Below are 15,546 nucleotides of genomic sequence, written 5' to 3'. Positions count from 1 at the left end.
CGTAACAATGAAAATTTAAGCAATGCCGTCTAATAATACTACCTAAGGGAAGCATGTATAAAGTGAATAAAATTGGTCCTAGCACAGAACCTTGTGGAACTCCATAATTAACCTTAGTCTGTGAAGAAGATTCCCCATTTACATGAACAAATTGTAATCTATTAGATAAATATGATTCAAACCACCGCAGCGCAGTGCCTTTAATACCTATGGCATGCTCTAATCTCTGTAATAAAATTTTATGGTCAACAGTATCAAAAGCAGCACTGAGGTCTAACAGAACAGGCACAGAGATGAGTCCACTGTCTGAGGCCATAAGAAGATCATTTGTAACCTTCACTAATACTGTTTCTGTACTATGATGAATTCTAAAACCTGACTGAAACTCTTCAAATAGACCATTCCTCTGCAGATGATCAGTTAGCTGTTTTACAACTACCTTTTCAAGAATTTTTGAGAGAAAAGGAAGGTTGGAGATTGGCCTATAATTAGCTAAGATAGCTGGGTCAAGTGATGGCTTTTTAAGTAATGGTTTAATTACTGCCACCTTAGAAGCCTGTGGTACATAGCCAACTAATAAAGATAGATTGATCATATTTAAGATCGAAGCATTAAATAATGGTAGGGTTTCCTTGAGCAGCCTGGTAGGAATGGGGTCTAATAGACATGTTGATGGTTTGGATGAAGTAACTAATGAAAATAACTCATACAGAACAATCGGAGAGAAAGAGTCTAACCAAATACCGGCATCACTGAAAGCAGCCAAAGATAACGATATGTCTTTGGATGGTTATGAGTAATTTTTTCTCTAATAGTTAAAATTTTATTAGCAAAGAAAGTCATGAAGTCATTACTAGTTAAAGTTAAAGGAATATTCGGCTCAATAGAGCTCTGACTCTTTGTCAGCCTGGCTACAGTGCTGAAAAGAAACCTGGGGTTGTTCTTATTTTCTTCAATTAGTGATGAGTAGTAAGATGTCCTAGCTTTACGGAGGGCTTTTTTATAGAGCAACAGACTCTTTTTCCAGGCTAAGTGAAGATCTTCTAAATTAGTGAGACGCCATTTCCTCTCCAACTTACGAGAAAACTACAGAGTCCGACATTGTTTTTGCAAAGTTACACACCGATTCAATGTTAATTTTAGGGACCTCCGATTGGCGTAACCGGGTGTCATTACTGCCGACATGAATTACAATCTTACCAAATTTACGCTTAGCCTTAACCAGCAGTTTCAAATTTCCTTCAATGTCGCCTGCTCTGGCCCCCAGAAGACAATTGACTATGGTTGCTGGTGTCGCTAACTTCACATTTCTCAAAACAGAGTCGCCAATAACCAGAGTTTGTTCCTCGGCGGGTGTGTCGTCGAGTGGGGAAAAACGGTTAGAGATGTGAACGGGTTGGTGGTGTACACGGGGCTTCTGTTTAGAAGTACGCTTCCTCCTCTCAGTCACCCAGTCGGCCTGCTTTCCCGGCTGCTCGGGATCTGCCAGAGGGAAACTAACAGCGGTTAAACTACCTTGGTCCGCACCGACTACAGGGGCCTGGGTAGCTGTAGAATTTTCCACGGTGCGGAGCCGAGTCTCCAATTCGCCCAGCCTGGCCTCCAAAGCTACGAATAAGCTACACTTATTACAAGTACCATTACTGCTAAAGGAGGCCGAGGAATAACTAAACATTTCACACCCAGAGCAGAAAAGTGCAGGAGAGACAGGAGAAGCCGCCATGCTAAACCGGCTAAGAGCTAGTAGCTGCGCTAAGCTAGCGGATTCCTAAAAACACACAAAGTGAATAATGTGTAAATAATTTAGAGGTGATTCAGCAGAGGGAGTGCTTTAGTTAAGGCACGTGAAGATTACACTGTGAAACAAATCGTTATCTAGTTAACTAGATCAATCTAACTGCGCAGATTAAACAGCTAACAGATACAGCAAAACACCGCTGTGCTCCGGAACAGGAAGTGATACAATACCGCAGTGAGAGCCAACCACCAGTAGAGGCAAGCCAAATCCAGGCTGCAAATCCAGGCTGCTAACGCATAGACATGCTAACGCATTAGCATCGGGATCCGGATCGTGTCCGGATCACCACTAAAATTTAATAACTTGTTCCTCTTGTCATTTCCAACCACTCCACAAAATTTCATCAAAATCCGTTCAAAACCTTTTGCGTTATCCTGCTGACAGACAGACAAATAAACAAACGCGACCGAAAACATAACCTCCTTGGCGGAGGTAATAAAATATTATTTCTGTTCAAGCACACATACCTCTATTAAGATATTGTAGTGCGTTGTAAGTAATTAACTGTGCTATAATTACCAGCCTTCTTATTAATGTTTTTGTTATTTTCCATTTGTATTAATAGTTGTGGATGCTATAACATACAAAAAAACATATGTACAACTCTGTAACTGTAACTCCTCCTGCTCCACCCACAGCTAATTAATTCAGTCAAGTGTGCTCAGCCAATCAGTGTTACTTGATCAGGTGTGAAAAGAAAACATGGAAAACATGTTTTTTCTTCACTGTTTTGTCATTGTCATATCTAAATAATGAGTGGAGCAGCCACGGACACCATGCAAGTGCGCACGTCAATATAAGTGTTCCACCTGCCATTCTGCCGGCAAAAATTAACCGTTCTGAGACCGAAAAAACGGTGCAGCTCCGACTGGAAGCACTCGGTGGAATCAGGGCAGTCAGTAGCCTGTAAAAATCCATAAATTAATGGGGCTATTAAGATAATGGTTCTCATGCTGATGCCACTTCCTCCTTCTTCTCTGATGTTGGCACTCGCTAGGAAGTTTCTGGTTTTTAGTGGCGTGCAGTTCAAAATCCGAATATTTATCTCTTCAGGAACTGCGCACCAGGAAAGGATAAATTTCAAGCTGTTGTTTAATTTTAGTCTTAAATATTCATGAAAGCATGGCATTATGCGTCACCTACACTTTCAGTCACTTATGCTAATAGCAACATGATATTTAACTAAACTGAGTAAACCAAATGAGCTACAAAAAAACACAATAAATCAATAACACAAACAACTGTGAAACTAACATAAACCACAAAAACAACATTTAAAATCTCAAAACCCCAAACTCACATGGTGCAGTGCAGCACAATGTCCATTGTTTACTCATTAGCTGAAATTGCTAATTTTTCCAAAAATATTTGTCCTATCAACATTCTGTTTTCATAGCATTCATCCTTGACCCAAAATACATAAGCATACCAAATGGCAAATATCAGCTCTCTGCGATTTTTGTGTGATGGAAGCCATGCACATGCATACAAAGGCCATTTGGCTATTATAATATAGATACTACAAAGATATTGAAATGAAGCATTCTTAAAAAAATAATAATAATTTTCAGGTCTTTGATGACCTGATTCTGTCTCTGATCCTTTAAATAGGAAGAAGCTGCTGCTAAAGATCTGATCAGATGTTTAGCATCTGATCAGATACATAATAGACATCCAAGTGAGTTGTTTCAGGGATCATCTTTGCTCATATCAGGGCTGTTTGTGTACATGTGGAGTTACAGAAGTTTGGGACTATGAAAAAGTGTAGCATAAACAACTATACTTTGCTGTAAACTGCAGATAAAACTAATTTTGCAATTTTACCCCTTTCTGGAAATAAAACACACTTTAAATCAAATAGATGAGATATTAAAGAAAGTCCTATTTGAAACATCTACTAATGTATTTGGGTGGAAAAAGTCCTTTCTTTTGGTAAAAATGTGATTTTAACATGAAGACATACTGAACCACTGTGAAACCAAAACATTGTATCATTTCTGTTCTTAATTGGCAGTGACAGGAACTGGTGTTATGAAACTATAGCAGGGATATTTTGTGAGCAGATCATCAGATGTATTGATTAACTCCTGACCCCACTTCCTGTATTGTGCCTGCTCTGGTAAATAATTGATAGCACTTAGAGCTCAGGGCCCTCAGCCGGCGGTAAACTGTGCAGCACGAAGCTTCACAGACAGGAATTACATCTCTGCATCGTGTGCATTAATTAGACAACAGTACGGCTCAACATCACTGTCAGATTTCCACCTCGACCCCCTACTGACTTCCCAGACATAAAAATAACGCACGCAAATATTTTAATAGCAGTCACAAACACCGCGTCACATCTTTTGTGCTCTTTATATGTTTGCAGCCTTGAAGATACATGTATCTTCAGCCACCAAAGAAGTGCTAGATGAGTTTGGCTACTTCGATCTACAGTTACGAGGAGATGTAGAAATGAAGGTAAGAATTACTCCCCCAGAGTGAGCATTAAACAAATAAAGGCTGAATGGTTTGTCTTTATGACGGCTGAATAATTAGCGCTTTTACTGTAAAACTAAAAATACATTTTAACAACAAATTAACCTCTTTTAAAAAGGTGAAACAAACATCTAATTTTCTGCACAAAAACATACTCATATCTGAACCAATTTATGAATTCTTTCCATTGTAAAATATTCTATATCACAATCTTTGTTTTTTTTTTTTTAAATAATAATAATCTTGACCAGTAAAAGATCAAGGACCGAGACGTCGCCCGGTATAGCAGAGCCGGGGCCCCACCCTGGAGCCAGGCCTGGGGTTGGGGCTCGCGCGCGAGCGCCTGGTGGTCGGGCCTTAGCCCATGGGGCCCGGCCGGGCTCAGCCCGAAAGAGTGACGTGGGCCCGCCCTCCTGTGGGTTCACCACCTGCAGAGGGGGCCATGGGGGTCGGTTGCAGAGAAGATTGGGTGGCGGTCGAGGGCGGGTGGCTCGGTCCATGCTCACAGCCCCTGGCTCTTGGGACGTGGAATGTCACCTCGCTGGGGGGAAGGAGCCTGAGCTTGTGCGGGAGGTTGAGAGATACCGACTAGAGATAGTCGGGCTCACCTCCACGCACAGCTTGGGCTCTGATACCCAACTCCTGGAGAGGGGCTAGACACTTCATTTTTCTGGCATTGCCCACGGGGAGAGGCGGAGAGCTGGGGTAGCATTGCTTATTGCTCCCCAGCTCAGTCGCCATGTGTTGGGGTTCACTCCAGTGAACGAGAGGGTCGCATCCCTACGCCTTCGGGTCAGGGACAGGTCTCTCACCGTTGTCTCGGCCTACGGGCCGAGCAGCAGTGTAGAGTACTCGACCTTCTTGGAGTCCCTGGGAGGGGTACTAGACAGTGCACCGACTGGGGACTCCATTGTTCTCCTGGGGGATTTCAACGCCCACGTGGGCAGCGACAGTGAGACCTGGAGGGGGGTGATCGGGAAGCACGGCCTCCCCGATCTGAACCCGAGTGGTGTTCAGTTGTTGGACTTCTGTGCTAGTCACAGTTTGTCCATCACGAACACCATGTTCGAGCACAAGGGTGTCCATAAGTGCACGTGGCACCAGGACACCCTGAGCCGGAGGTCGATGATCGACTTTGTAGTTGTATCATCTGACCTTCAGCCACGTGTCTCGGACACTCGAGTGAAGAGAGGGGCAGAGCTGTCGACCGATCACCACCTGGTGGTGAGTTGGATCCGCTGGGAGGGGAGGAAGCCGGTCAGACCTGGCAGGCCCAAATGTATCGTGAGGGTCTGCTGGGAACAACTGGCGGAACCCTCTGTCAGCAAGGTCTTCAACTCCCACCTCAGGGAGAGCTTCTCCCAGATCTCGGGGGAGGTTGGAGACATGGAGTCCGAGTGGACCATGTTCTCCACCTCCATTGTTGATGCGGCCACTCGTAGCTGTGGTCGCAAGGTCTCTGGTGCCTGTCGCGGCGGCAATCCCCGAACCCGGTGGTGGACGCCGGAAGTAAGGGATGCCGTCAAGCTGAAGAAGGAGTCCTACTTACCTTTGTTGGTAGGTGGGACCCGGGAGGCAGCTGACAGGTACCGGCAGGCCAAGCGTGCCGCAGCCTGTGCGGTCGCAGAGGCAAAAACTTAGGTCTGGGAGGAGTTCGGGGAGGCCATGGAGAAGGACTATCGGTCGGCCTCGAAGAGATTCTGGCAAACTGTCCGACGCCTCAGGAGGCGGAAGCAGCTCTCCACCAGCACTGTTTATGGTGCTGGTGGGGAGCTGTTGACCCTGACTGGGGATGTTGTCGGGCGGTGGAAGGAATACTTCGAGGATCTCCTCAATCCCATCGTCACGTCTTCCGAGGAGGAAGCAGAGACTGGGGACTCAGAGGCGGACTCGTCCATTACCCAGGCCGAAGTCACCGAGGTGGTTAGAAAGCTCCTCGGTGGCAAGGCTTCTGGGGTGGACGAAATCCGTCCTGAGTACCTTAAGTCTCTGGATGTTGTGGGATTGTCTTGGCTGACACGCCTCTGCAACATCGCGTGGCGATCGGGGACAGTGCTTCTGGATTGGCAGACCGGAGTGGTGGTCCCTCTGTTTAAGAAGGGGGACCGGAGGGTGTTTTCCAACTATAGGGGGATCACACTCCTCAGCCTCCCCAGTAAGGTCTATTCCAGAGTACTGGAGAGGAGAATTCAACCGATGGTCGAACCTTGGATTCAGGAGGAGCAGTGTGGTTTTCGTCCTGGTCGCGGCACACTGGACCAGCTCTACACGCTCCATCGGGTGCTCGAGGGTTCATGGGAGTTTGCCCAACCAGTCCACATGTGTTTTGTGGATCTGGAGAAGGCATTCGATCCTGTCCCTCGGGGCACCCTGTGGGGGGTGCTCCGGGAGTACGGGGTCCTTTGCTAAGGGCTATCCGGTCCCTGTACGACCGCAGCAGGAGCTTGGTTCGCATTGCCGGTAGTAAGTCAAACCTGTTTCCAGTGCACATTGGCCTCCGCCAGGGCTGCCCTTTGTCACCGGTTGTGTTCATTATTTTTATGGACAGAATTTCTAGGCGCAGTCAGGGTGTAGAGGGGGTCTGGTTTGGGAACCACAGAATCTCGTCTCTGCTGTTTGCGGACGATGTGGTTCTGTTGGCTTTGTCAAATCAGGACCTTCAGCGTGCACTGGGGCGGTTTGCAGCCGAGTGTGAAGCGTCCAGGATGAAAATCAGCACCTCCAAATCCGAGGCCATGGTTCTCGACCGGAAAAAGGTACTTTGCCCTCTTCAGGTCGGTGAAGTGTCCTTGCCTCAAGTGGAGGAGTTTAAGTATCTCGGGGTCTTGTTCACGACTGAGGGACGGATGGAGCGTGAGATCGATAGACGGATCGTTGCAGCATCTGCAGTGATGTGGTCTCTGTATCGGACCGTTGTGGTGAAGAGAGAGCTGAGTAGGGGGGAAAAGCTCTCGATTTACCGATCGATCCATGTTCCGATCCTCACCTATGGTCATGAGATTTGGCTCATGACCAAAAGAATGAGATTGCGAGTACAAGTGGCCGAGATGAGTTTCCTCCGCAGGGTAGCTGGGCACTCCCTTAGAGATAGGGTGAGGAGCTCGGTCACTCGGGAGGAGCTCGGAGTCGAGCCCCTGCTCCTCCACATCGAAAGGAGACAGTTGAGGTGGCTTGGGCATCTTTTCCGGATGCCCCCTGGACGCCTCGCTGGAGAGGTGTTCCGGGCACATCCCATTGGGAGGAGGCCCCGGGGAAGACCCACGACATGCTGGAGGGATTACATCTCTCGGCTGGCTTGGGAACGCCTTGGGGTTCCCCTGGAGGAGCTGGGGGAGGTGTGTGTGGATCGGGAGGTCTGGGCGGCTTTGCTTGAGCTGCTGCCCCCGCGACCCGACTCCGGATAAAGCGGAAGAAAATGGATGGATGGATGGATGGATAATCTTGACACAGCCAGGCCACTTATGCCATGAAAAGGTCACTAGAAATTTCTATGAGTATGTTTGTTACACAGACATAAATGAGCCATGAGCTGACAGGCAAATTAAGACTCCTGCAGAAACATTCTCAGGTCTGTCATTCAAACATTTGTACCAGATTTTGCAAAAACCCACTCATTAACAAAATGGCCTAAAATATTTAAAAGTGCTCTGGACCTGCCTTTTATCTGAACATTGCCAAAACGTTAGTGGAATCTCTTCCATAATATGTTTCTGAAACATGTATTTCACAAGAATTCAAGAGAAAATATTTTAGAATAAATTGGACAGACTCGAGTATTCAGTCACACACTAACCTAAAGAACATGCTGTGGGTTAAATATCTTTAATGTTGTGTTTCTTTTTTCCACTATAAAGAAAACGTAACGAACCGTGACACTAGTTTTAATTATATTTTACTCAAGTCAAAGGACCTGCCAAACTTGTAAAAAAAAAAAAAAAAAACACACACAACAACAACAACAAAAAACATGATTTTGTTTGGAAAATATGACAATCCTGCTCACAATCCAAGAAACAGATTTAACAGAAAACGTAACCACTTTAGCACAGGTAACAACTGACTACTACAGCTAACTAAGAGCCCCTGGGCAAGGTCCGTAGTCCCCATAGTTGCTCCGGGTGTGCAGTGGAGCGCTTTGCATGGCAGCATGCTGACATTGGTGTGCAAGTGTGTGTGAATGTATGGCATCATTATAAAGCTCTGAGTGCCTGCTTCAGATGGTACAAATGCAGTCAATGTATCCATTTACACAGGCAATGGTTTGTTGTCCTGTTTAAAAAGTTTTTAGCAATCAATATTTGATCAAATAACTTTAGATTTTTTTTTTCTTTTACTGTGTGCCATTTCTAAATTCAATCTTAATCAGGGAAATTTAAATCAATTATATCTTTTGACTCACTTTGCTTCATGCAAACTCTCAAAGTCACTTTGGATAATGGAAAAAAAAGGTAAATCTAGGAGGACATGTTCATATATACTTGATAAGTTAATGTTTTAGTGTTTAAAGGTTTTATTTTAACAGTAATAATGCTCAGTTTATGTATCTATGTGGCACTAGATCTCAGCAGCTACATAGTGGATTACCTGTATATGGTTTGATGTAATTTCCAGTTTGTCCCATGATGTGCATTATAACAGTTTGAAAGTTGGAAACACTGCAAGCTCATATGGTTAGAAAATATTAGAATTGTGCAACTTTTGACGTCCAAATTTACTGCTTCCTAGTGGGCATACAGAGACAATGCCATTTAGCAACCCTTATTGGTTATCTGAGGTTCCTTGTGAACCAGATATGATTCAACTTGGTGTATTTTGAAGCAATTGATAGGTTCAGTTTTCCCTGATTATGGAAAAAGACATTTCTACAAAAAGGTAGGAAATATAATGACCTGCAGTGTATGTTGGACCACGTTTAGGGCCCCTTCACACATAACAAGAAAGACACAGAAACCGGAAGAAAATCCGCAAACCAAACACGAAACGGGGAACCACGAAACATTCCACCTGCTATCATCAGGAACGCACAGGCATGCACGACACCCCAGGGACAGTTTTGTGCACGCTCGTGCGCATACACAAACACAGCGCGAGCAGCTGGAACTTGTTGCACCACATCGCGTCTCTGTTATAGAAAAAAAAATGCTGGAATGTGTTGCACCACATCGCGTCTCTGTTATAGAAAAAACAAAACAAAACGCTGGAACGTGTTGCGTCCCATCGCGCCTCTGTTGTGGAAAAATAAATAAATAAATAAAAACCAGCGGGAAGATGTTGCACTACATCATGCCTCTGCTGAATCCCTCTTATCAAGCTGACAATACAAGTATGAACCTTCTGTTCCTCTGTAGATGACCCATGGTCACAGACATACAGTCATGAAACGACATGAATGAAGCAGTGCGCTCTCATTATGTCTTATTATGTCCAGCCGGGTATATAAATAATTAATACAATCAAAGGACATTGATAGATTAGATATTGGTGTATAATTAGTAAAAATCACTGGGTTATAATGGGTAAATAATAAATAAAAGGCGACCTAATACAGAACCCCGCAGTTAAATAACCCTGGTTAAATAAAAACTAAATGCCACTCGTGGGATTCAAACCTGCAATTTACAAAAGCTCTGATTAACAGACTTTACCACTGCAGTATAATCACTGTCTTATTACAGGAGTGTGAAATACTTAAAATCAACAAGGAGATAAACGTATGTTTTAAAAAAAAGAGAAATTAGACAATGTATGGACACGTGTGTCGGGCCGGCCTACAGCCTGCCGAGGTGCGCTGTGTGCAGCCGATGCAGCCTGGCGCCAAGGCTTAAGGTGTTTTCCATGTGAGGGCAGCAGGCAGAGACACGCGCCTCATGATGGAAAGTTGTAAGTTCATGTGCTTCAAAACACAGTACGTGTTCCCCAGCTCAGACGTTTAGGAGCAGAGATCTCAACAGCAGCTGCTGCTGACAGCCAGCCACGCCCCCTGTCTGTTCCAAAGTGTCACTCTGTTTCTGTGTTATGTGGCCATTCATTTTAGTCATTTATTATGTAACTGCGTATGTAGGTATTGTCGTAATTATTTATATACCTGTCCTGTTGGTGGTCTCTGTGTTTTTAATGTTACACGTCGTGTGCACTGATGTTGCAGTCCGGCCCCCATGTGATCATGTCTGTGCAGCATATATCAGCAGTGTGTGCCCCCCCCACGCGAAACACACCTAACACCACATGTGTTTCGTGGGGGGTGGGGGTGACACACGCATTATGTGTGGTGTTGCTTTGCTTTTTGCAATGCCACATTTATGAGGGCACTTAGACAAATTTCACTTCCAGCTCGAAAGTGATCGTCTGCTCACTGTTTTCGCGCTGACAGCGTGAATGGCCACACATTTTCTAAGTGTCAAGTCAGCGGTGTTGGATGTTCGTGTGTGTCACCTGTAATTTGGCCGACACCTGCCGTGAGAGGGATTGAATGGGCTCTCACAGGGCACTCTCTGTCTTTCGGCGCTGGTGTCCACAAATAATTGTAGCGACAGATGTATGAGGCGTTGGAGGCAGCTCCGATTTTTCATGAATGGCATGCAATTCCTCCTTTGTGCGCTAGTCGGCTTCAATCATGTTATGTGTGAAGGGGTCCTTAAGTGATGAACAGCTCATTGAAGAATTCACCCCACACACACCTCCCACCCCCATTTCATGTGCAGTGATGAGCCTATTGATTTCTGTCTTTCTAGGGCAAAGGCAAAATGAGAACCTATTGGCTTCTTGGGGAGAAGACTGACGTGTATGTTATCTGAGAGGTCTGCTGATGCCACCGTGGCGGCGGCAGCAGCAGCAGCAGGGATGACAACATAAGCTCTGGTGGCCACTACTTTATTTGTTCTAGAATAAGTTCTTACAGCCAATTTCCATGCAGAGGAAAATTTTATGACAGAAACAGAGGGGAATCCAGGTATATTTACTACCTGTATACTGTAAATGAAGAAAAAAACAATTGTTTTTGTATGATGAACTTTTCTGTCCACGTACTTTTCACTGAAAAATACTTATTTTTTGTGCTTTCTATATAAAAATTTGTATAATGTGTTTAGAGATCAATGATATATTAAAATGTCCTTGCAACATTCAAAGAAGATGGAGTCGCAGCTTTTCAATCAATGTCACTGCAGGGTCGACTTTCGTCGCAGCTTTTCAATCAATGTCACTGCAGGGTCGACTTTCAGCAACAGTACTACACAGTACAATATGTATATATGTATATCCAAGATACTGTAAGATATTTTGTTCAATAAACTGAGTAAAATGCTCATTTTTTTCATCTATAGATCAAGTGCCCTCTTTTATGTTTTGATTTTGCTTCCAGATGCACAAGAAGAGTTGCAAATGAAAATTTGTTTTGTTTGATCTTATTTTCCGTTTTTACCATCAATTCCACGGATTTAATAACATTTGACTCACAAATATTATGGCACAGATCTGAGACCTTGTCTGCACAATGAAGCCCAGCAAGTTGAAAAGCGAGCTGTTATTTCTAATCTAACTATAGTATGTCCACAGTCATTTGTACAAGAAACAAGCAAGCAAACAAAAAACCAAGCAGTAAAATTATGAACAGCTCTGTCCAAGCTGGGATGGACTTTTACAGAAAACATTAATTACTACACAATGTTTTCAATCTAGTAGATTCCACATTTCTCAAAGATCCACTTAGTTTGATCCAATCCATTTAGGAGCTTGTCCTTGGGCAGGGGCAGAAAGCAGCTCTCTTAATTTGGGCATTTTAGCTGTTTTGAATGCCTTGGAAAGAAATTCTTCTATACTTTTTATAAATATATTTCTATACACACACTTTTATATATGCTATGCATTCTCAAGTGCGGCAACACTTGTGTATTCCCTTTTATGCATAGTCAAGTCAATATCAATCAATAGAACCATCTGTCCATATCTATGTCTTTTTTAACATACGTTCATTGTGACATGACAAATATCTGATAGGAAACAAGTCTGACTCTCAGTTGTTACAGGTAACAATGGTTGTCCATTATAATGTGCTGTCTTTGAAGACCATATTGGGGTTTCTGTCAGCTAATGACGAGAAGGATTTGTAAGAATGCAGTCAGAAATTTACCAAGTGTTACACAGACAACCTGGTCTAACAAAGTCTTAGTAGAATAATAGGAAGACGTAAGTCCTTCATATGTTTTGAGGCGTGTTGGTGCCAGTTCTTATATCCAAATTCTGCAGATGAGTGACTACAACTTCCCCTGGACGGGACCCTGGTCCAATGTTGGTTACTTCCTCACACACATTTACAGCTGGGTGGACTAAGGCAATGCAGATTAAGTGCCTTGTCTAAGGACACAGACAGCATGAGTGAGATTCAAACCCAATCCCCTTACAGAATACGGAAACCCAGGAAAACACACTACTAAATTAGAAAAGTGGGAAACAAAGGTTAAAAAAGCTATGTCACACTCTAGCTGAAATGTAATACACAGACTCTCTTCAGCCTCTGTGTTTCTGAGAAAAATAGGTTTCCCTGCATCATCCAGTGAGAGAAAAGCTGCATAAAAAATAAGATAAAATTACATGTCACCATAGCTACCATTTACTAATTCCAGCTGAAAGCTTAGAACGGATGCATAGCATCTGCATTTGTTCTGTGATCAACAGCACATATGTGAATCTGTACTACAGGCAAACTGCACTCCGATCAAAACCTACTGCATAAATACAACATTATATAAACCAGTCTGCAGCATTTCAAAGAAAGAAAACATATCCTGTCTCGATACGCTCTCTTGCTCTTTGAGAGCTAATGGTATGACATTTATGCGGTGTAGCGGGATAATTGGGGCTTTTTGTTGTTCTGTGCCATTCAGTTCCAATAATTAAAGCTCACAAAAGGCACCAAAGAAGTGACAGAAAAAAAAGAGATGAATTGGGGCTTTAATCAATCTGTGCTCCCTGGGCAGGCAGATGGAGCAAGAAGGCATACAAATGTTCAAATATAAAAACTATCTGATTTACTGTCACTGACAGATCGACATGTTCCAATACAACGTGATATTGAAAAGATGATTACTTACTGAGAATATATGGAATTTATACTGCATTTATTTATCAAAATGTCACCTTTTTAAGTCACTTTTACTGATCCAACGTTGCAAAATCAAAGATTTTACACATTGTTCCTGGCACAAATATGTACTAAAAACGCCCAATCAGCTGACGTGCAAAATATTCCTCTTCATGAGTTCCCTGTGGCAGAGGTGATGTCACCATGCCACTCATTTTCATTTTGTCAGACTAAGAATATTGTGTTTATAGCAATACCAAAAGGAGAAAAGAAGCAAATCCTCACACTTCAGTAATGTGTAAAGTATAATTCAAAGGTACTATAGCATATTTATTTATCAGTAACAGATTATACGGCAACATACTTCTCTCAGTTGTCGGGTGGGACCTCGATTTCATCCAGCTGCTCACTGATTGGTGTGCTGAAGGTGGCCGACTTCCTGAAGGGAGCTTTCAAATTTTTTACTGTGGTCACACCCTAAAACACAAAAAACATTAAATTATTAAATGCTGAAAATAAGAATCTTGTTGTTAAATCTTTCATCCATATGAGGGAACTAGGAGAGGACATACAGTCCACTGTGCAATAATATCCAAATGGTTGTCAAAAATCCACAATAGCTAAGTCAGTTTTCATGCAATATAGTATTAAAAATTATGAACATTTGAAAAAAAAATTATATCAGTGTGTGCAGTATGGTGTTTTCTATCAAACTATTCAACACAGACGCAACCGCCTTGCAAAATTTAATCTAAGAAATTTACTGGTTCCACACCTGCAGTTGTCCCAAAATTTAATTTAATCTTTTCAAATCAAAGCATTACTTCTGACAAAACATAATTAAAAACAGAGAATAAAGCACATATTCCATAGCAGAGATAAAAAGAAATCAGATTAGCGACATTTTTTTAAAGACACATTGGACTGATTAATAGAAGAAAAAAAAAAGCTTTGAATATATATTCAAAGACTATGCTGCTTTTACCCTTTTGAATGAATGTATCATTATCGAACTGCTGCATTCATCTTTATTCAAATCATATGGTGACTGTTTTTACAAAGAACAGATGCACAGTTAGATATTATATATGGAACAAATAAGCTAAATATTTTCAGCATCACAGAGAAAATGTATTAGTTCTCGATTGTCTTTTCTTTCAGCTGACAAACTACTGTACTCTCACGTCAGGACGCCCCGGGCATCCTGTGCAAAATTCTGCCTGGAGAGAGGGTAGATGGATACATCATCTTGGCCACTATTGCATTCGTCGGAATGCCTGAGCCCCCACAAATTGCAATAAAATGACCGATTTCATCACAAATTAAAAATTAATTCACAAATAACTCACTCTTTTAGCGCCAGATAGACAGATAGATCTGTTACATGTTACGTGTAACTCTCGTACTGCAAATTCTCAAATTGGCTAATTATTTTTTGCTTTTTATGATGTGTTGAGGTCCTGAAATAATTTTATATTCAGGGTGCACATTTAATCAAATTTAATACAAAAAAAAAAAAAAATTAATTTTAATTTTAGGGTGGGCATTTAACCAACTTTCATTAAAGAAACGGGGGGTGAGGGATCCTCGGTGGTGGTGGTGGTGGGGGCATTAAAATGCCCAAATGCAGTATATGAGCAAAAAGAAATAAAATATTAAAGAAAAAGAACTAAGTTGTGTCTAGTGCAAACCAGCTATAAAACATTAGAACAGAACTGTAGCTCCCCCCCCCCCAAAAAATAAAGACACACCTGTATCCTGTGCAAATTTTCACTCCAAAATGTGACAGCAGGGTCATTTTTGTAATCATGAACCTGGAAGAGAGACAAGAACATGCTTTCAAAAATTGTTTCCTTCTACTGGTACTTTTTGTTGGGGGGAGAGAAAAACAAGTGTTGCTTCAGGTTTGTTTTCTTCTTTTGGCTGCTTTCACCTGCTCGAGGTCACCAAAGCAGGTGCAGCATGGATCCACATTATCGATTTGGCACAAGCTTTAACACTGGATGCCTTGACTGACACAAGTTGATGTGCATGTTGTGAAAGTGGCAGGAAACCAGAGTAGCCAGAGGAATTCTGTGCAGACACAGGGAAAACAGGCAAAGTCTACACAGAAAGGAAGCACGGAAGGGCTTGAACCTTCTGAGCTGCTCCACTGTACTGCCCTCGCAACTAATATTGTAATGTAGCA

At 42.8% G+C, this 15,546-nt stretch overlaps 2 protein-coding genes across 3 annotated transcripts in view; one reads left to right on the top strand and one right to left on the bottom strand.

The window, feature by feature from the left end:
• LOC117529909 (atrial natriuretic peptide receptor 2) overlaps positions 1-11,593 on the top strand; it is a 137,728-nt gene extending 126,135 nt beyond the window's left edge. The window contains exons 21-22 of the mRNA XM_034192814.1: positions 4,170-4,261; positions 11,011-11,593. Coding sequence (XP_034048705.1) covers positions 4,170-4,261; positions 11,011-11,073 — 155 coding nt within the window. The 3' untranslated portion in view covers positions 11,074-11,593. The remainder of the gene's footprint in view (positions 1-4,169; positions 4,262-11,010) is intronic.
• spag8 (sperm associated antigen 8) overlaps positions 5,485-15,546 on the bottom strand; it is a 24,632-nt gene continuing 14,570 nt past the window's right edge. Inside the window, exons 5-7 of one of the 2 annotated variants that reach the window (XM_034192817.1) lie at positions 15,110-15,172; positions 13,723-13,835; positions 5,485-5,497 (exon numbers count right to left, since the gene is read on the bottom strand). In XM_034192817.1, the coding sequence (XP_034048708.1) occupies positions 13,728-13,835; positions 15,110-15,172 (171 nt within the window). In that variant the 3' untranslated portion in view covers positions 5,485-5,497; positions 13,723-13,727. Of the gene's footprint in view, positions 5,498-13,521; positions 13,836-15,109; positions 15,173-15,546 lie in introns of those variants that run through there. The other variant, XM_034192816.1, reaches the window with a different exon arrangement.

The sequence above is a fragment of the Thalassophryne amazonica genome, chromosome 17 (genome assembly GCF_902500255.1).
Source record: "Thalassophryne amazonica chromosome 17, fThaAma1.1, whole genome shotgun sequence".
Classification (NCBI taxonomy): Eukaryota; Metazoa; Chordata; class Actinopteri; order Batrachoidiformes; family Batrachoididae; genus Thalassophryne; species Thalassophryne amazonica.
The sequence above is the reverse complement of the archived record's forward strand: the minus strand, read 5'-3'. Positions and strand labels throughout refer to the sequence as shown.